Source organism: Agelaius phoeniceus, chromosome 1 (assembly GCF_051311805.1).
Source record: "Agelaius phoeniceus isolate bAgePho1 chromosome 1, bAgePho1.hap1, whole genome shotgun sequence".
In the NCBI taxonomy this organism is placed as follows: Eukaryota; Metazoa; Chordata; class Aves; order Passeriformes; family Icteridae; genus Agelaius; species Agelaius phoeniceus.
In genome coordinates, this window is record NC_135265.1 from 25,522,100 (window position 1) to 25,544,004 (window position 21,905).

The window sequence follows — 21,905 nt, forward strand, 5'->3', positions numbered from 1 at the left end:
GTTTTAAATCCTAGAAAATGTTACAAGTGAATTCTATGAAAACTTTTTTTTTTCCCCTAAATACTTGTAGTGGTAAAATCATAGAGTAAGATACTATATTGGATATACTAGAAAAAGAGCTTGCTTTATAAGGAATGGTTTGTGATATGGCTCTTGGGGATGATCCTATACAGGACCCAGAGTTGACTCCTTGTGGGTCCTTTCCAACCCAGCATATTCTGTAGTTGTGACTTTACTTTAGTGGCTACTTGGCCAGAGTGGCAATAAAACCAAATCTGTCCAATGACAGCGAATGGGAGAATTCCCATGAGTCTGAAATCCCACACACACTCTGGAAAACACTTCAGCAGCAGACGTGGTGAAATAGTTCTACTTAACCATACTGTGAGAAAGAAGTTATAAATGTTTATCTTATTTTTAGTGCTGTAAAATCTTGAGTGACAGTTCTCATGACTGTACTGAGCAAGCAGTTCATTACTCTGGTGGATAGACTGTTTCACAAAGAAAGAAAATTTCCAAGCATAAATTTTCTTAACTTCAATTTAACACCCAGAGATTCATTTAATAGAATCAGTCAACCATGAAATGTGATTGCACAAGATGAGATAAATGACATACAAGAATGTCCTTCTTCTTCTTCCCCTCTTCAGGGGGAGACAACTGCCTTGTTGAAGGCAGTGGGCAAAGTTATATGACCAGAGTACAAAAAACAGTGAGTTGGTGCCAGGTAGGAAACACAGAGCTTTGTGCAATCAGGGATCTACAATCTCAGAGTGAATGCTTAGGTGAGGTACTAGATAAGAGTAGTGGGATGTATTTGAAGACATATGATAACTTTCAATGACCAACAGTATATTTAGTTTCCTTTTAGTAGTATTATTAAAATACTTCAAAACAGTGGGCACAATCCAAAAAGCCGTATCTTCTGTCTAATCTGATTCAAGAAAAATCATCCCAAACCCAAATGCAGTATATGATTTGATGCTTTCAAAGAAAATTATCCTGAAGAGTATCCAGTCATTTTGCAACAAATCTAAAACTGCTTCCACAATATTCTCATGCCAGTCATTGAACACAAGGAAAAGAATGGTGCCAATTAACATGATGAAAAGAAATCCAGAAGTAAAAATACTCATTTTGCGACATAGTTTTCCCCTATACCTCTCTCTCAGTTGTTCTTTGTCTCCAGCTAGCAGTACCTTTATCTCCTTTACCTTCATGCAATTAATCTCTGTTCACATTTGAGGCATGGGTCTCTCTCATCATGTTAATAAATGACATGATTCAAGATAAATTCACAGCTGTTGTTTTTAACCTGTACTTGCTTGCATGTCTGCTGCATTTCAAACTTAAAGGTTTATGGTCAAACCTCAGCTCAGTATTGTTTTAATTAAGTCTCACTTTATTGATTGATCTTTATTTTCGCCGATTTCAGCATGAATGAGGTTGGGCTTCATCATGGAACCCTTAGTGGGTAACAACTGCTGCCTTTGACACCAAATCACAGAGAAGGGAAGCTGCCAGGGAAGTTCTACCACTTTTTCATTGCCGTTGAGTGGACCCTTCCAGCTGTTTTTTTCTGGTTTTAGTCACGCTAGAAATGGTGGCCTTGAATTGCATTACTTGTTTCTCAATCCATGTCTTTTCTCCACTCTTAGAGATACTAAAGCAGCATAAAACATTCAGCAGCACTGGACAGCATGATGTGTCTTATTTTACTTATGCTTTGCATGTATTTATGAAGGATTTCTAGGAGCATAATTTCGTTAAAGCAGCCTTCTTTTTGCATCATAATGACTAAAAATCCATGTGAGATAGGTTTGTGAGTTCTTGTTAAATGTCTATCCTCTCAGTCTTCTTGGAAGAGAAAATTTAAATGTTTCACATCGATGTGAAATACCTACATCAGTAGGTATTAAAATTAACATTGAGTCACTTCTGTCTTTTCTGTTTCAACCACTACTTCATGTAAAACTGAGAGGGCTTTTTGGTAGCTTTGTGGTAGCCATAACATAGTTAATAGACTTCCAGTAGTATTTAAAAGTATTTTTATATTTCCACTTTAATATATTTACTATTTAAAAGAAATGAATGTGTACTAACAGCTCTTCAGGCAGGTGAAACCTCATGTGGTGATGACCCAGCTCCTGTCACTGCACTGGGCAGCCAGCTGGCATGTGTGCTCCATCCAGGGACACCGTGAGAGAGCCTCCAAGAAGGGCTGTAACAGAGCAGGCTTCTGGAGAACTTTGGAATGTTTGTGTAGCTACGTAGCAGGGTGCAGTGTTTTATATTATTAGAGGAGCAGTGATAAAGTAAAACGTGGCCACGCAATGATGTCTTCTGTAGGTTGTCTGTAAAAGAGGAAGAGGAAATGTGGGAAGTTGTTTTCCTTTATTTGAAGTGATGAATATGATATATCCATGGGACTCAAGCTCAGTATAATTATTACCACTAGTAATACATATTCTTTCCTTACTGCCAAGTGCAGACAGTTAAATGAATTAGGCTGGCAAACTCCGGTCTCTAAAATATGAAAATATGCTTTTCCTGACTAATGTTTCTGACAGTCTGAATAATCACTGGTTGAAGGCCATGTTGAAAGTATGATAGTAGGTAGTATAAATAATATAATCAGGTTAATTTAGTCACTGTTAAATTACTGCTTTAGAGATGAAATAAACCTGTAAACCTGGTTAGCTTAAAAAAATCCAATGGCTGTGTATATTGCTGTTCTAAAAATATTAATACATAATATGGAACATAATCCCCATGATATTCATAGGTGATGTAAATGTAGATTAGTAATCTTCAGGTCAAGCTTTGTTTGGATGAATGTGAACTGAAACTTCATAAGGCCTAAAGACTAATACAGAAACACTATACAGATTATAATTTCAATGTATTTGACTCTGCTGATGTTTATTAATGGCTGATTAATATTTTAATGAGTTAATTATTTTAATTATTTATATGCATAGACCAACATAGACATTAAGGATCACCTTTTGAATTTATAATCAAAAGCAATAGAAACTTACACTCATTTGACTTTTACAACTGTACTTGTGCTTTATTGAATAAAAAAGCACAAATTAAAAAACCTGAAGTTTGAATGAGCAGGAGAAATTTGTCTTTTAAAAGCCTTTTCAAACTTTGTAATATCACAAGACAAAACTAGTAGTTAATTTAATAATTTGGAAATCTTTTTTTGGAGTGGGTAGCTGAATGATTTTTGATCTGTTTCCACAGGTTTTCAATACATACTCTAATGAAGACTATGACAGGAGAAATGATGAAGTCGATCCAGTGGCTGCATCGGCTGAATATGAACTTGAGAAGCGTGTGGAAAAGTTGGAGCTCTTCCCAGTCGAGCTAGAAAAAGGTATCATGTCTGTGTGTCATCTCCACTTCCTGTGACACTAACCTACAAGTTTGAGGAAGTCTACACATGCCTACAGAGTCTATCTTGAATTTCCACGAGTTGGTTGTATTCACTGTGGCTTTTTGGATTTCAGGAATTGTTCAGTGAGGAATTAAAGAAGCAGCTCAGAGACAGGCAGTTTTTATCTTCTTAAGAGAATTGTTTAGTGATACTCCATTAACATGATTTTACACAGTGTTTGATGTGATATGTTCATTCTTCACTGGAGGAGTAAAAATCTTGTCTGTTGTTCTAAGCTCCTCATAAGGCTGCAGATGATACTTTTTGTGTGTAATTAAAATGGTAGTCAAATAGTTTTCTTAAAAGGAATCAAAATAATATTAGTGTTATTGGCACAGAAAGCCAAGAGGAACCAAAGCATGAATGCTTACCTACCAAATAATGTACAGATAAATGTAAGAATTTTCTGCTTTTTCTTGCCTCTTTCACAGATGAAGATGGACTTGGCATAAGCATTATTGGAATGGGAGTTGGAGCTGATGCAGGCCTTGAAAAACTGGGAATATTTGTCAAAACAGTAACAGAGGGTGGGACAGCAGAAAGAGATGGCAGGTAAATGAGAATTTGTATTTGGAAATTTTATCAGCAAGAGTTACTATAAATTATGATTTTCATAGGGAATAGTTGTTTGCTTAACATATGTCATGGTAATCCAAGCTGTAAAGTTTGTCAACTTCATTGGTAAGGTCCAAGTAACTGAGTGGTTATGAGAAGATACTAAATTGTTTAAACTTTTAAAGAAGAACAAAGAAGCCAAAGATAAGTGTTTGTGACTACTGAGAACCCAGATGCTTTAGCATGAGTAAGGCTGCTGATTCCAAACGCTGTGTCACTTTTGAAAGTAGTTTTGATTCTTAAGGTGTTGAGCTCCCACCTATTCTATTGGCTTCAAGCCAGTTTTAGAGAGGCAATACTAAAAAAATAATTCAGTTCAATATTGGATAATTTGGTCTCTCTGCATATGATGTCCTTGCAAAGAGATCTTGTTAGGCTGGATCTATGGGCTGAGGACAGCTCCATGAGGTTCTCCAAGGCAAAGGTCCAGGTCCTGCACTGAGGTCACAGCAGCCCCAGGCAGGGCTGCAGGCCTGGGGGAGGAGCAGCTTGAGGGCTGCTCAGCAGAAAAGGACTTGGGGTGCTGGTTGAGAGGGAGCTGGATAACAGCCAGTATGTGCCCAGGTGTCCAGGAAAGCCAAAGGCATCCTGGCCTGGACCAGCTGCAGTGTATCCAGCAGCACCCAGAGAGTGACTGTGCCCCTGTACTTGGCACTGGTGAGGCCACCTTGGGTGCTATGTCCAGCTCTGGGCCTTTTGCTGCAAGAAGGACACTGAGGTGCTGGAGTGTGAGCAGAGATGGGGAACAAAGCTGGTGAAGGATCGGGAGCACGAGTCTTATGAAAGGGAGCTGGGGGTGTTTAACCTGGAGAAAAGGACGCTTGGGGATGACCTTATCACTCTCCACAACCACTGGAAAGGAGGTTGTAACCAGGTGGGGATCGGTATCTTCTGACATGTCTCAAGTGAAAGGGTGAGAGGAAATGGCTTTAAGTTGTGTCAGGTGAGTTCATATTAAATATTAGAGCCTTTTTTCAATGAAAAAGGCATTGGAATAAGTTGCCCAGAAAGGTGGGGGAGTCACTGTCTCTGGAAGTGTTGAAGAGGCATCTGGATGTGGCACTTGGGATGTGGTTTAGGAGTGATTGAGCTGCTTACTTGATGGCTGAACTGGATGGTCTTGGAAGATCTTTTCCAACCTTGATTATTCTGTGATTAGGAAATAATTAGTGTATCTGAATGTTTAAAGTTTTACTAAATACACTCCTTTTAACTTTACTAACACAGACTCTTACTTCATATTTCTTATTTTGGATAGTCTTCTATTCTGGAGTTCAGTTTTCACACCTACGGCACTGAAAGTACATTAATTAATTGGAATAGGAAGCTGTACCATAAACCTCGCCCCCTAAAGAAGTGAAACGGTGTGTGTAGTCCTATGTGCTAATATAAAACCTGCTTGCTTCTAGAATTGCTTATTTGGTATGTGCAAGCTAAAGAACTCCTTTTCAACATAAAATTATTCATATCATATGGGGCACAGTTATCTGTGTATTCTACAACACCTGCCAATCTGTGTATTATACAATATCTGCCAAAGCCAAGTCAACCTCTTCTCATTAGGAGACAGAAAAAAACTTTACTATGTAATCATTTAATAATGAAAAGGATTCTTAAAAATCTTCCAACCCATACAATTTTTCATTTTGTCGCAGTGCTTAACTTTGTACATTTTCATGCCAGTAAAATATTACTTTTCTGATATGTAAGCAATTAAATCAACTTATCTGCATTCTCCTTTTCTGATTTTAACCATTAATGTGTTGTTATATTAGTCATAAACAATATGAAAATATCGTTTATAAATAAGAGTGGGAATAAACTCTTAAGATGTTGATAATGTCTTCTAAAAAATACATTGCAGTAACATGTTCCTTGTTGAACACCTCTAACTTTTCAGCCAGGCAAAAAATTGTTCTGCTGTGGAAACCCCACAAAAATTTAATCAAAAGACTAGGAGGCAGGGGGTTGCAAAGTTTAGTAATGTTGCTTGGAAACTACTGAACTATGTTGTCTTCTAGATTGGGCTTGGAGGGGTCTTTACAGATCTTGGCAATAAGATATCAGGTTGAAGGCCAAGTACTGATTTATCATAGGCTTAAAAATTATGAAGGAAATGAAGCGGACACCTCAAGATGTCATGACTTTATCCATTACTTTAAATTTAAGTGGATGTTTTTCTGAAGGGTATGCTTGACCTCAGCTAGAAGGCATTAAGCTCACGACTGGTATTCTTTGTAAAATTCTCTGGTTGAAAATCAGTCACTCACTGCTGCTCTATCATGATCTGTAATTTCTTTTCATCTCATTATTCACATGTTTGAGTGGGCTGCAGAAGTTAATGTTCCATCACAAGTCTGTTCTTTCATTTCCCTAGATGGCATCTGAAAGGAACTTGTCAGCTGAGAAAAAATAATATCGTTCTTTGACCATTCTAATATTTGTGTTGGTTTTCAACTGGCAGAATGTTCAGTCAGCTGAGAAATAGGACTCTGATTTTCTCTTTGAGAGCCTGACTGATCATTCACTTGGGAAAGGGATGTATAATCCTCTCAGTCAGGACCAGACCGTTCTGTATAATAAAGTGCATCAGCTGCAAAGGGTCCTGTTAACTTCATCTTTATGAAAAGCCTACTTAATCATTAACACTGATAGCAAAACAGAGTCTCCCACCAGAAGATAAAACTACTTCAGTAGTTGCATCAGATATTCTGAATAATCGCATAGCAATCTTCAACCAGGTTCTTCTGAAGCTACAATTTAAAATGTTACAGTATCTGTAGGATAGTTGTTCTATTTTTTATTGAAAGACCTATCAAATTATGATATAAAGTACTTGTCTCCCCTGGCTAATACAAAATCTGTGCAAAGGGGTCTCTCAGTGATTTAACAGCACTGGCTTGATTCATGCTGCTGTAGACAAACAGGTAGCATTTAGCTGTCATATTTAAAGGTTTTGTGTGCCGGTATTTGCCCAAGGAGGGTGGTTCAAGATGAATCCAAAGGCAAGCATGTTGATAAGTATTAGGAAAGGTTATTAGTAGTGTGAAAGATAGGAAATCAGTCATTACACTGAATATGAAAAATTAGACTAAGAATTAGAGTATGAAAAATAAAATCTTTTCCTGGATCAATCAATCAATAGCTGTTTCTTTCAGATTATTGTGGTGATGTGTCATTCACTTTATGAAGTATTTTGATAGCATTGGGAGCAACAGTTTTGAATCATTGCATAGTTTTTAACTTGAACTCTAGAGGATGTCTCTGCACAAATTAAATTTTTCAGTTCATCATACAGAACAATTGTGCAAATAATTTTTTCAATTTTAGTTGGTTTGCTTCTGTAGTTGCTACTTCATTGTTATCTGCAGGCAGAGTTTTAAGTCATGAACATTAGAAAATAATTGCCTAAAGAATTACCAATGTTATTAATGCTAAAAGCAATACAATTTTTGTAATTCAGACTTTGGCAATCTGAGCCTAATTTTTCATTTGTGTTTGAAATTAGATTTGACACAAGGGGCCTGGAGCTCCTGTTGGAATGGGCTCTCACGGGAAGTCCATCCTTTGTATGTTGATATGCATATATGCTCCTATATAATTAAAATATATGTGTAAAGGAGTTTTGGAGAACAGTGGCCATAAAAATAAGAGTTGAAAGTTAAAAAAAAAAGCCAAAATTAGATAAATATTGATGTGAGTGCTGTATTTCTCAAATGTTTCAGTGCAGATTGAAATAAAATTCTGAGCTTAAAATGCCAAATATGGTTTTCAAAATAGGAGTTTATAGGCTGCCTTTTTCAAGGGAGATCCTGCCTGGAACACTGTGACATTCTGTAGTGTGAGGCTGCCAAAGAATAAGTACGGTATTTCTTACTCATCACTGGAATCCAAAGAACAAAGATGCTGCTTGAACACATGTAAAACTGCAAAGCATTTCCTCAGACTTGACAGAGAAATTAGTGCTCCAAGTACAAATGCTTCAACATTCTGTTGAAGCCTCTGTTTTTTGAAAAGAAATCTTATTACTAATATATCCTAAGATGGTAAATACATTAATTTAGGTATTTTCATATAATTTAAATAGAATTTTTTCATAGCTGTTTCTTGGTTGCTTTGTAAACTCTGTTATTTGGATCAATAGAATCCATGTGACTACTTGAAAATTGCTCCCTTTGACTAGTTTTGGATGTGTTTGTTTGGTTTTTGTTTTGATGCTATTAAGAGATCGTGCGTTTCTAAAGAGCAGTGTAGCAGTCGTCTTCCAGGGATTCGTAATCCAGGGGAGTCCAGTGCCTGCTGTAGGGATTTTGTAGCAGTGCTTGCTTTAGATAAAAGCAGCATGGCTTTCATCTGCCTAAACTTTTTCTGCATTAAATAGTGTATCAGCTGTAAATGGGTGTTTGGTTTCAAAAAGAGAGTCCTCATTACGGCAGTCCAAGGTTTTATGATCGTGTGCAGCAAGATCATGCTTACACTGGGAATTCATCTTTTTGGAACAAGTTTGATGAAATATCTTAAGATAGTATGTCACCATTGGGTCTGATACTTAAGTTCTTTTCTCCACAGATGAGCAGGTTGTTTTAGTTAAATACTACATTTTTTTTCCATTAGCATGAAATGCCAGAACTATGTCTTATGTGCTGTTTTTCAAGATTGGCTTAGGAAAGAATGATATAAGACCTGTTCAAGTATCTCATTTAATTTAATTCATATGACAAATTCAAGAGTTTGTGTTGCTGTATTTCTATACAAGGAAAGAGACTGGATAATTAATTGATGATATTAACTGTAATGGTAACTTTGAAGTTGGTTTTATGAGATGTCTGTGTGCGAGGAATGATGTGGTTTTCATGTTTACCTCAATCATTTTATGACTGAGCTTTTGTTTAAGGTCAAACTAGAAAGATCTCTCTGTGCTAAGTTTTGCTGAAAATTTGCAAGAATTCATACAATTAATTATGCATTTGTGTTTTTTCCCTGAAAGGATCCAAGTGAATGACCAAATTGTGGAAGTTGATGGCATCAGTCTGGTTGGTGTTACACAAAATTTTGCTGCAACTGTTCTTAGAAACACCAAAGAGAAAGTCCGGTGAGTATTTTAGAGGGAAAAAAGAAATTTTAATTAATACTTAAGATTACTTGGGTTCCTTTGCAGGCCTTTCAGTTTGCCCAGGCAGATTCAGAGGCTTTTGGCCTCTATGTCATCTCTCCTTTGATCTCTCCTTCGATCCCAAGAGAGAGATCAAATACAGTATTACAGTTTTGTTTTGGCTTAGATTTTTAAAATATTACCACCAAGACAAGCTGGAATTGCAGACAGATGATGACTATGCTCTTGATCACTAATCTAGATGTTCATGGGCTTCAAGCTGTTTGCATTAGTTGGGATGATGCGGGTCATGGGTGTTGGTCAGTTCTTGGTCAGCTTCACTGGAAGCTGCTGCCAGTGATCCCTTCCTTGCTCCACCCATGGAGACACTGACCATGTTCATGCTCCAGAGTTGGAGCAGGAGGAGATCAGCACTCCGGTCCCTCAGATGCCACCTCAGCACAGAGGAGAGGAGACTATTGGATGCAGTAGTGACAACAGCTGCCAAATTAAGGAAAGTAACCAGTATTAATTAACTGAGCTCCCAGCATCACCTGTGGGTTTCTCTCTGCACCTATTCTGTGGTTCATTGAAAGGTGGTGTCCCTGTAAAAGTCCATAAATTAATGAACAGACTTGAAAATGTAACATATACTGCAAGTACACTTTAGAACTTGTGTGGTTGTGAGAGAAAAGCTATAAAATGCCATTAATAAGAGTTTTGTTTCCCTAGAATTGAACTGGTTTGCCATTTAAGACGCTGTGCAGTCACATAGTTTTTCAATAGCTTGTTAATTTCAGTAAAGATTCAACGCTACAAAATAAATCCAAAAATATCTTTGACATATTGTAAAAGCAGCAGCCATTCTGAAGTCACCTTTTGGTTCTCTCTAGGAAGTACAGCTGAATTCTTTAATTAATGAGTTCAGAGCTGACTTCTTTTGAACCATGACTAAACTATGGGTGGTAATATATGCAGACGCCCTCAGATGGTGGTGCTATATGTTGGAATGCACATTTCCACTATAATTCTGTAGCTGATCCTGCATGACATTGGGGAATAATGCTGGGATGTGGATTCTGCATAGAATTTTGGGGGTGGTTGATCAATCTTTTATTTGAGAGAGGTTATTTAGGAAAAAAGAGAATCTTTGAAACAGTAATTATAGGCGAGTATATTTTTGTGTAACATTTACATTTGAAGTTACACCATTACTATTTCTGCAAAGACTCACACATGCTGTGAGTGTTCCTACTGACTAAACTATGAAAATGAGTATATACTTTATTAGGTTTTCCACAGTTGGGACCTTCAAACATAAAATTCTTATGACAGAGAATAATGTGTTCCTGTGTTTTGGTACACAGAGCAAATGTTATGTATATTCTGTGTTTGATGTTCTAGTTCAAAAGGAAAAAAGAAAGCACTCACATAAAACATACCTATTGTATGGATTTAGAATCAGCTTAGTTTGTGTAATTATTGCTGCATAAGTTATGGAATAGAGTACTTGCTTCCATGGGAAAATAATGGAGGAAGGAAAAATCATAAAGTGATTTTCACACAGAGCTCCCACAGTCTTCTCTCAGGAAATAAATTACAGTGAGACTGGTTGCAATCTAGACCCTTGTCACAAAACAGGGAGCTGAAAAAAGTATTTCCACATTATTGTTGAGTTCACGTTGTCAAGTGTATTGTGCACTGGGATCATTGGCTTCTGACAGGTCTCATTTGTCAAAAAGATATTTGAGTTTCTTCATTTTTCCTTGTAAGATTAAGATACCGAGTTTTCATGGAAAAAGTGACCCAGTGTGTTAGTGTCAAAACTAGACCCAAAAAAGCATAAAATAATATTTAGTTAATAATACATTTAAAATACTGTGTGTGTTACAATATAAAATAATACTAAAATATTAATAATGTATACATAAAGAGCATACCATGTGGTTGGCAGTATTTTACTAATGTGTATTTCTAATTAGAGGAAAGAAATGGGTAGAATTTGGTGCAACTTCCTCAATTTTCTTTTCATTTTAAACTTCATGGAAAAAAATGTTCAGAAAGACTTTTTTCCACTTTATGCAAGCCAGCTGAGAAATGCATGATGTTTTCCCTGGTTTGTGGTAGGCTGGGAGTGAGACTTGACAAGGTAGCCAAGCCTTGTGTGGCACAGACTCCTGCTTATCTTCTGGTCCAGTCCTGGATGGTGTTGTTGCCTGATGCTCTACATTGGTTTTAGTTGCACAAAATGAAAAATGGTTCCAGAAAGCAGTTTTTTTGGAGAGAGATATTTCAGTATGCTTGACATTTTGGCTTCAATACAGGTTTGAACATTTGCTTGTAAAGAAAGTAAGAGCTAATATTGATGAATTTAGATATGAAAGGAAATAAGGTATTTTTAACTTCCTGACTGTTCTTCTTTTAACATGTGACAAAAGAGCCCTGCCTGCTGCTTGTTTTGTGGTGAGAAGAATTGGTTTCTGACAGATCCTCTTCCCTGCTGTGTTAGAGCTAGGATGGAGAATCCCTCATCTCCACCTTCTTTGGCAGACAGTGAAAACCTCTGCAATTGAACTGCTCCAGAACATTAGGGACGACATGGGAGGGTCTGCTGGGGCAAAATGCCTTTTTTGTCCCCAGCTGTCAGCTCCTGCCTGCTGGCAGTGCAGGGAGCAGTGCAGGGAGCAGTACTCCTGCCCTTGGAGTGCACCATTCCCATGGCAGTGCCATTAATGATCCGTGTCACTGCAGGAGGCAGGAGCAGGGGAAGAGGTCACTGCTCTATAAACCCCTCCTGCCTTTCCTGAGGAGGATGTCCCAGCTGACTGCCAGCGTGTAGGCAGTGTACAAGCACACCTCACCTGATCCAAGGCAAGGCAGCTTCACAATCCTTCCTTCACAGGAGGAAGCACGTTCACACTTCCTTGCATATCTGCTGTTCAATAGTGTCAGCTTGATGGGGTTTATAGAACTACTTTAATAGGCATAGTTATCTTTGTGATCATAGCATACAGAATCTGTGCCTTTCTTCTGCCTGGTGTCCTGTACACACAGAGATTTGTGTGCCTTTCACTGGCATTACTTCACGTTTATATCCCTCAGCATTAGGTATCTGAAGTCATTTTGTCCTTAATCTAGTCAATGTGCATGCTGGTTTTTATAGCAGGGTTTAGTATGTGAGATCACTTGCAAAGAAAGGACACTCATGAATAGAATGACATTAAAGCCACTTCTTAATTCTTTGCAGTAAATGCAGTCAATACCTCTTCAGAGAGCTTGCATAATACCGATACTTTGTGATTTATTTTTCTCCTTTGAGCCTTCTGAACACTTTGAATGATGCTGACAGTGGAAGTCGTTGACCTAGAATAGATTTTTGCAATTTTTCTACCAGAAAAAATGTATCCAGACTGTCTGTAGCTGACATAGTAAAGAATTTGTGCAAATGAAGACATGGCTTTTACCTTTTGAACTGTGCTAGGTGAGGCTGAGAGAAGGTGAAGGAAGAGAAAACGTGAAAAGCATCTGCGGTTATTTTATCCATTAACAGTATTGGATTATCCAGCAGGTCATCATACCATAATGAAAGATCATTGGCTCAACCAGTTTGACTTCCACAGTGATAATAAATTAAATTATTCTTTCTTATAATGTTTTCTAGAAAGATAATCAGTACCCAGCAGATGTACTCTGGTAGCCTATGAGGCAAAGGAAAGAGATGGAATTCTTTCATAATCCCAGCTGGCAATCAGCTTCTGCTTTTCAGGATGAGAATTAGTGTCCTCGTGACTCTAATCAGGCAAACACAACTATAAATGCTATTTCAATTGATGTAAATATCAAATCTTCTTTATAATTTTACATAGCTGTTTAGTTCATTAATATCTCATATTAGTGGATTTCAGAATTTGATTATATACAGGAGGGATTTGAGATGTGTGTTGTTTTCAATATTGTTGACTGTTGCCCCTGCTCTAAGATTAATGGTTCAGAGAGCAGTGCCACACTAATACCACTAATTGTTCTGGGCTTCTTTTGACCCCATTTAGGATGTAATCCATCAGCTTGAAGCTTGCAAGTGGTGCCTGCAGTCATAAAAGATAGGATAAGGAGATAGCTTGACAGTGGAAATCCCATCCTGTCATGGAATTTCTCCTGTATTGTTTTGCTTGCAGTCTCCCCATGGACTGTGAGGTTGAGTACCAGACCTGTTCTTTGAAGCTGCTTGGGTGATGTTTAACCTTTTTGACCACACTTTCTTCCCCCGTTCATCATACTGAAAGGGTTCTGGGAGACCCTACGGTCTCTGCCAGGAAAAGCTCACTCAAAAGAGCTGTATGCCTCCAGGGAATTTTATTTCTTTTTCCTTGAACATACTCACAAGAGAAAAAAATCTTGTTCTTTCATAGAGAAAACTTTATCCTATTATCATACTTACTGAATAAAAAGATTTGTGCTCACACAGCTCTGGGAAAGGAAGGGTCCCGGGAAAGGAGGACATGGTTCTTGAAGACTTAATGGATTGATAAGGAGAAAGGATCTTGCATGAGAGAATCATCAAAAATCCCAGTCCTTCATATGCTCCTTGTATGCTTTTAGCATTTTTACTTTCCTCTGAAAGGTTTCTTTTAAGGAAGTTAACCAAATTCAGTGTTTTACTGGAGAGGCAAATTTTAAATTCCGTGTCCTCCTTCCGTATCCTGTTGTATGAATGTGACTAAACATTTTCCTGGCTTCCCACACTGTTGCTAGGCACTGAGCGGATGCTGTCATGGTGCCTTCTGAGTCAGTTCTTGATTTTTTTTAGGGAACCACACAGAGCCTGTGCAAACCTGTTCAGTTTATTATGACTTGTACCACCCTGAAAGTTATTAATTGTTTTAATTCTTACCTGCCAATGAGTTTACCTGCTTTTGTTTATTTAAATTCTGCTGAAATGCATCAAAGTCTTTCCGTCTTAAATAATTGGTTAGCCAATTTTGCCATGTCTAATTAATCTTCTAGATCATTAAAGAATGTGTTCTAACAACAGCATTGCAAATATCCAGCTCTCTGGCTTTTCACTATTCACTATTCTCTGTTCTAATAAAGAATAATTTATTGTCATTTTTTGTTTTTTATTTGGAAAGTTTTAATTCAAAGCAGGGTTCTGCCTCAACTCCCAATTGTTCATAGCCTAAATTCTGTCTTGTACTAAATTGAAAGTGGAATCTTTCATACAAATTTTCACATTTATATAGCTCTTATGCAAGGAGCTATTAAAGGGTAAAAAGTAAAAATAATTGGTTGTTCATTAACATCAACTTGAAATGTCATTTATTCCTTCCTCAGCTAATTCCTCACCCCATCTTGAGATGAATTTTTTCTGAAAAATACACCATTTCCTAAAACAGTATTTGCATGCCCGCTGTTAGTTTTGTTTGCCAGCACAGCATCTGGAAGGGCAGTTTATAGAGTCAGGTCTTTGCAAGAGCTGAGGCAGTGCAGGGGACAGATGAAATCTGCCTCAGGAGCCAGGCAGCAGCAGAGTGCCCCGATGGGAATGCTGCTGCTGCTGCTGACAGTAACACTGAGCAGCCTGCCTTTGGTGTGCCTCCCTTGTCTAGGTAATAATTCTCCTCTCCCAGTGTGCATGCCTGTGCAGATTTTCTTTTGCTCCTTCTGACATTGCCTGCCTATGCTCTTACCCTGTGAAACAGTTGGGTCCTTCAAAATTTGCAGGCATTCTTCATAGAGCAGGTCCACATTGTGGCAGAGGCAGGACTGCTAATTACTGGGTAATGAGGCAGGACCCAAACCAAAAGATACCACACTCCATGTCTGCTTCAGAGAGCTGGGTTATGTTATGTTATGTTTTCTGAGGGTTGTGGTTTTGTTCTTCCTTTCCTTGTCTATTTCTTTTTCCTTGAATACAAGTGCCCGAGCTGAGGAGATGAAAAAGAGAAGGAAAGAAAATCCCTTTGCTCTGCAGTGCTGATTGCTGAGCTGGGACTTCATGCTGGGCTGCTTCAGAAGCCACGTGTGCTTGGTGCACTTTTCTGCTTCTTTGATAAACCTGATTTATGGATCCTGCAGAAACTACATGTGTGGTGCTGTGTGCTAAAGTAGTGTAAATTTCTCCTGTTTAATCCACTGTGGTTATACTAAAGATTCCATAACATGTTTTCTTTCTGGTTTCTGCAAAGTACTCCTACAAGCACTGGTAATTGTCCTGTAAGACTACCAGGAGTAGTGTGCTGAACATGAAAAATTACTCAAGAGTCCTCTGACCCCTTAGCATGGGTGAGATACGACTGCAATCATCACTGCTTAGCTGGTTTATATTCCTTGGCTGTGCCTGTGGAGTAGACAAGCTGTGCCTTGGGCTGTTCTTTGTGCTGAGGCCAGCTGGCACCAGCGTGGCTGGGGCTCCTACCCTTAAAGAGTTGTACCTTTCTGAGCAGGGTGCCCATATCCAAATTGTCCATTGGAAACATCCAAGCTGACTTGACTCCTAGCCTTTGCTAATTCCTGGACTGTGTCTGACTATTCTTTAGTAGAATATTAGTTAACTTGGGTTAAACTGTTTCCAAGACTGTTTCAGTGATGTAAAATACAATTTTAATATGATGACCAGTTACTAGTACTTGGAAGCATTCCCTGGCACTGTGTGATTTACTGGCATAAATAGCCCCTGTGTCTTTATTTCTTGCTAATTTAAATTTTATGGCATTTTTTTAAAAAATATTTGTGCATTTGGACAGGAAATTATGTTTGAGTGTGAAATATATAAAAAATATTCGTTTAAATATTTTGTCTGAATTATAAACTATTTTTCTAGGTATTGGAGCATGGCTTTTAAAATTAAATATAACATGAATGAATAAGGTTTAGTGGGACTAGATTTCATTAGGAGCAGCTTTTCTTTTCCTGGCAAAAAGGAACAAGTTGACAGGTTTTGAATTAGTTCATCCTCAACTTGGTTGAGGATGAACTAATTCATAGATAACTTGATAAATTCATATTCAAATTCAACTTGAACTAAAGCATAGATAACATGATAAATTCATAGATTATCTAATGTTTAGATAACTATGTTATCTAAACATAAACTCCTAATCCTGCAACTGAAATATCATCATATATGTTTATTTAGCTAATTTTTTTACTCCTTCATCCAAGATACTATTTTGTGGAAGCTCCCATACAGTTTTGGTGCACCTTGATTAATGGGATACAACATTGTGACAGCTGGGCAGAAATACCTGCTGTTCATCCTTGCAGGATAAGTCACCAAACTGTATGGATGGTGCTGTAGGAGCATTTAGCTGGACTGTGCTGTGAGGATGGTCTGTCCTGCCTAGAATCTGGATCATCTAATCATCCAGATTAAGGACATGGTCTGAACTCAGAAGCTTACTGGTGACCTACCTGTATTTTCTTCTGGATTTCTTCCCTGTGGATGCCAGCAAGGATGAGAGTGAGGGAAGACAGATCTCACCTGGAAAAGCAATCTGGTTTTTTAGAAACATGGCTTGCTAGTACTTGTACTTTCTGAACAGAGGTGTCTGCATTCAGGTATGTTAAAGCACAGATTTACAAATGTGTTCCTTTGAAGTGGTCATTCCCATAAGAGTTGTGTGGTGCTATAGCAAATGCTGATTAAATTATCAGCCTGTGTTCAAGGAAAACTTTTAAGCAAGGATTTTGTTGGAATACTGTCAGGCTGTCTGGAAAGAGATGGAATTGATTCTTAACATGTACTCTCAGAAGAGCAGAGCAATGTAAGGACCAGAATCTGGAGAGGTGCCAAAACATTGAATCCCTTGGCTAATTTTGAAGTACTCTTGAGTAAAGCTAATATGTCAGTAAGGCCCTAGACTAGAATTGATTTCTGGAGGAATAATTAATCTAAGTGCACGGATATTATTGTGTGGGTTTTTTACATGACTGCCTAATTGTCTGACTCAATATCCATTTAGTGTTTATAGTAGCATAGTTTATCAGGGGCTTCTATCCAAGATGCTCTGGAGAGTCTGCTAAGGCTTTTCTGATGCTTAATCTGTGATTTTGCTGCTCATCCACCTACACCACTGATACCACTGCCCAGAAGGCAAACCACATCCTGGGCCAGCACCAAAAGAGGAATGGCCATCAGGGTGAGGGAGGTGATTCTGCCTCTCTTCTCTGCCCTGTGAGACCCCACCTGCAGTGCTGCATCCAGCTCTGGGGTCTCCAGCACAAGAAAGATGTGAACTTGCTGCTGTGGGTCCAGAGGAGGCCACAGAGTTGATGAGAGGGCTGGAGCATCTCTCCTGGAGACAGTTTGGGAGTGCTGGAATTGTTCAGCCAGGAGAAGCAAAGACTCTGAGGAGACTTTATAGTATCTTACAGCAATGAAAGGGGGCTTATATAAAAGAAGTAGAGTGACTTTTTACACAGGGAGTGATAGGAAAGGGAGAATGGTTTTAAACTAAAAGAGGAGAGATTTGTGTTAGAGATTAGGAAGTTCTTTACTCATGGGGTAGTCAAGCACTGGAACAGATTTCTCAGAAAATTTGTGGATGCCTCATCCCTGGAACTGCTCAAGGCCAGACTGAACAGGGCCCTGAGCAACCTCATTTAGTGAAAGGTATCCCTGCTCATGGCATTGTACCTTCTAACCAAGAATGGTAAGTTGAGGTCCTTCTGTCTGTTTTTTAATTCAGGATACTTCATCCTGGGGGTGGAGACAAGTATAGAGGCTGCAGAGCTTCTGCACAACAGTTCATCTTACTGGAAACTCAATCTCCAGGGTCCTTGGAGGCTCTTCCCAAAGTCTGCTTATCTGTACTGGCTCCATTGAGCCAGCATCCTGCACTAGATACTACACAGATTGCCCTCTTAGATGTTTCTTATGTGATCTTGAATAACTGCAGTCATCACTACTTTCATTCACTGATGGTCATCACTTCATTGTGTTACTTAGGGTGCTGATCTCCAGGCAGAGTTCTTCTCTTGTTTGCATTGGAGTTTTGGATCACTTATCAGTTATCTCCAGGCAAATCTTTTTCATTTCCCTCTACCAGTCCTCTTGATTCCAGCCTAGTAGCTTTAAAGATTGCTGTGCACATGCCTATCTCTGATGCAGGGGTGGGCTGGGTGGATTTACTGACATAAGTTTGCACATGAGGAAGAGATAGAGTAGCAAAGGGCTGCAATCACAGGATCTTCAACAGCCTGCAGGAATGGGCTGACAGAAACCTTATGAGGCAAGGGCTGCTTTGAGTCTGGCCCCTGGAGCAGCATCCCTGTGCAACTAGAGCTGGAAAGCAGATGTGCAGGCAGCATCCACCAAGGAAGAGGTGGAAAGAACATCTTCAGTAGAAAGAAAAGATTGGAATGTCAGGTGCCTTATTGCTGTCTCAGCTGCCTTCCATGAGGCAGAATGGATGAACCCAGATTCTTCATACTCTTGGTATAGAGGGACAAAATGACAGGCAATGCAGAGAAGTTGCAGCAAGGGTAATTCTGATCAAGGCCATGACAAAGTTGGCCTTCTTTTCAAGTCAGGGACTTAAGTTGGACTGGTTTCCTTCCAACTGAAATTATTCAGAGTGTTTATGAGTTTCACATCATTTCATATCAAGAGGTGTAATGGAAGCTCATAGGTTGTGAATTCCTGATGTGTAGTCAGTGACTTCTGCATTTGAGAGTGCTGTTTGGGAGAGGTTGATCTTGTTCATTATAACCACAAAAATTCCAGTTTGTTCTGCTGTGACTAAATAGAACTGCTTTCTTAACAGGGTTCACGCCCCTTTTAGCACTTCAGATTAATTATGTGGCTGTTTACCTAATGGAAGCAGACAGAGTAGGTAATTGAAGACATCTTGAAATAAATGAGATAAATGATAGCTGAAGCAGCTTCAGACTTTGCAGCTCAGAGGAAAACCATTTCAAAAATCATAGAATGGTTTGAGTTAGAAGGAGCCTTAAAGTTCATTTAGTTCCAACCCCCTCTGCTGTTGTCAGGGACACCTTCCACAAGAGTAGTGTGTACCTTCCACTAGAGTAGAGTAGTACTCAAAGCCTCATCCACACTGGCCTTGAACAGTTCCAGGGATGAGGCATCTGACTGTAAAACTCCCTGAATGAATTTTACTGTACATTTTTTACATTTGTACATTTACTGTACCAAACTGTATTTTAGGAAAGGATAGAAGAGAAGATTTTGAATACTGTTACAGCAAACCCCCTATTCTTTCTTAGAATGTGTTTGCTGTATTCTTGATTTTTGTTTGATTTAAGGAAACCTTGCTAATGTATTTTTAACTGAGTACATAATTCCTGAAGTATTTTCAGGAGAAATCATTAACTCATTTCACTAAAAGTGTGTGCTGCAGAACTTCAGTTTCGCATCACAGCTTTGATGCTGTCGCATTTTTTTTTAGTACCACTTATTTTCAAAGTGGAAATATTTTTAATTAATTTTTATAATAATGTTTCTGGTTTCCATAGTTGATAAAAAATCAATAAGTTATTTCAAGAAGCATAGGTCTGCAGATCCTCTTTTAATACAAGCTGGACATATACAGAAGACTGTGTATCAAGTGTGCTGTAAAATATTTAAATCATGGATTGCAGGAGATGTAGGAGTTGCTTCCAATTTCAGTGGAATGCTTTTCTTAACCACCACTACTGTAATTAATTTTCAATTTCTCAAGACACATAATTCTTTTAGATACTCTAAAATCCATTATAGAGTCAAATATTAATTATATTTCTAGCTCCATCCCTGTTCATTTTAACCACAACCACAAAGAATATTTCACAGCTGGTAATTCAGCTAAATTGCATGTAACTCTTGAGTATCAAGGGCAGTTCATGCCCTGCCTCTCTCCTTCTCCTTCCTTCTTTTTTGCAGACTTCAGAAAAAATCAGTAATGACTTAAAATTTAATACAGTAATGGCTGCATCATAGATTTGCTGGGGTTTATTTTGCATTTGCTGGCTTTAATAATCTAGAGGAATATTATTGTGATGTGGTTTAAAGGCTGTGAAATGCTCATTTCTAAATGTCTCATGTCTAAAAACATGACCAGCTTCCCAAATACATTATTGCTGACAGAATGTATAGTTCTTTCTTATAATACTTCTAGCCCTTGAGATTAACTAATGAAGTCTGAAATGCATGTGATTGATTTTGTTGAGCCAAAGTAATTTGAAATATGCAATTAGCTACTTTGTTGAAGTGTGTGTGGTTCAGTGACGGATTTTTTGGTCAGTGAATCACAGCTTTACGTCTCTTTCTCATATTTAAGCACTTTAGATTATGATATTTCATGTATTTAAAGCTATTCTGTGAATAAATACCTAATTAATGCTTAGAGTTTTAATAATTGCCCCTGCTTTATGGTTTTCTAAGTTACTTTTATTTGGCTCTCCTTAAAATGGAACTTTATAATTTACGGTTTATCCCAATTACCAGTTAAGTATAATTATATGCATGGTATTCTTAAGATTATGGAATGTAAAATGACAAAAAGTTTGGTTTCATTTGTAAAAGCTGTAATTGCTGGGAACATAGTATCCCATTTTACAAATTTACAATTCTTTGTCTAGAACTGACATCAATTGTAGATTGAGCACTTCTAAAAACTTTTTTCAGACATTTTGGATATGCCTCGCTCTAAAGCAATAGATTTTAGTAAGATAGAACATTACTAGTATATTTCTATTTTGGAAAACATTTGCTTTAAACTTTGTCATTGCTTGGAGACTTTTTTTCATATGTCACTGAACAGCTTCAGGTATCATGGAGTAACTTCATTTTTAAATGTGATTCAAGCCTTGAAAATCCCATCACTGTGAACTGTGTCTTTGGCATATGAAAAAAAATTCAATTAATAAGACTTCATATTTTTACATCCTACCTAATTTTGTTTGTCTGTATGAAAATATTACTGCATAACAGTCTGATGTGTCAAAAACCATTTCTAAAATATCAGGATTTACCAGATTTTGGATGCATTATATGTTGTCTATTCTAAGTTTTCAGTGTAAAAGGTAACTGTATGAAGTATTTTGAGTCTTGTATTTTCCAAGGAAAGTTAATTACCAGGCAGAGGGCCAGAGGGAATCCAATATTTACATCACTTTGTGTGGTTTCATAACTTTACACATTGAGGGTCTCCCTCACATGTTTACAAATGTGGTGCTCTCTCTACTATGTGTAAGTAATATACTCATGCATAATTTTGCTTAAAATGTTTTTTTTTTTAATAGAATCTTTTTTTCCATATTCAATTTTAATTTGTTTCACATCAGAGGAGACAAACAAGTAGCAGATACTGGTTAAATCTTTTTTTCACTTCCTTTAGTAATTTCAAAAGTTCATTGTTCCTCCCAGTTGAGTCTGAAAACATGACTGGTTTAGTCTTTGTAATACTTGGCTCTAAAATAAAAATTAGAGGAAACAGGATCTGTGTGTGAGTCAGTATGCAGAACAGATGAAGTGTAGGGGCCATGAAGAAACATTCTTTTTCTTTCAGCCCAAGGTCTTTATCATTACTGAGAACTAATGTTGTATTTTGTAATAGTGGGGTATGAGTGCCAGACTGTTATCTGGTTTGATCAGGATTAAAATGCTGATGTTATTGCCTTGATTCTCTTCTAGTTTCTGCTGTATTTGCTGCTGATGTTTTTAAGCTAAGACACTTTCTTGCAAATTATTTTCAGGGCACCTTGTGTCATTATTTCAAATGGAGTTACTAATTTTCACCTTTCTTAGCTTTT

General features: G+C 37.9%; 1 protein-coding gene across 7 annotated transcripts in view; it reads left to right on the forward strand.

The window, feature by feature from the left end:
• Positions 1 to 21,905, forward strand: part of PPP1R9A (protein phosphatase 1 regulatory subunit 9A) — a 131,441-nt gene that overhangs the window by 65,029 nt on the left and 44,507 nt on the right. For all 7 annotated transcript variants that reach the window (XM_077175039.1, XM_077175051.1, XM_054635469.2 and 4 more), the window contains exons 3-5: positions 3,253 to 3,385; positions 3,877 to 3,997; positions 9,048 to 9,152. In XM_077175039.1, the coding sequence (XP_077031154.1) occupies positions 3,253 to 3,385; positions 3,877 to 3,997; positions 9,048 to 9,152 (359 nt within the window). The remainder of the gene's footprint in view (positions 1 to 3,252; positions 3,386 to 3,876; positions 3,998 to 9,047; positions 9,153 to 21,905) is intronic.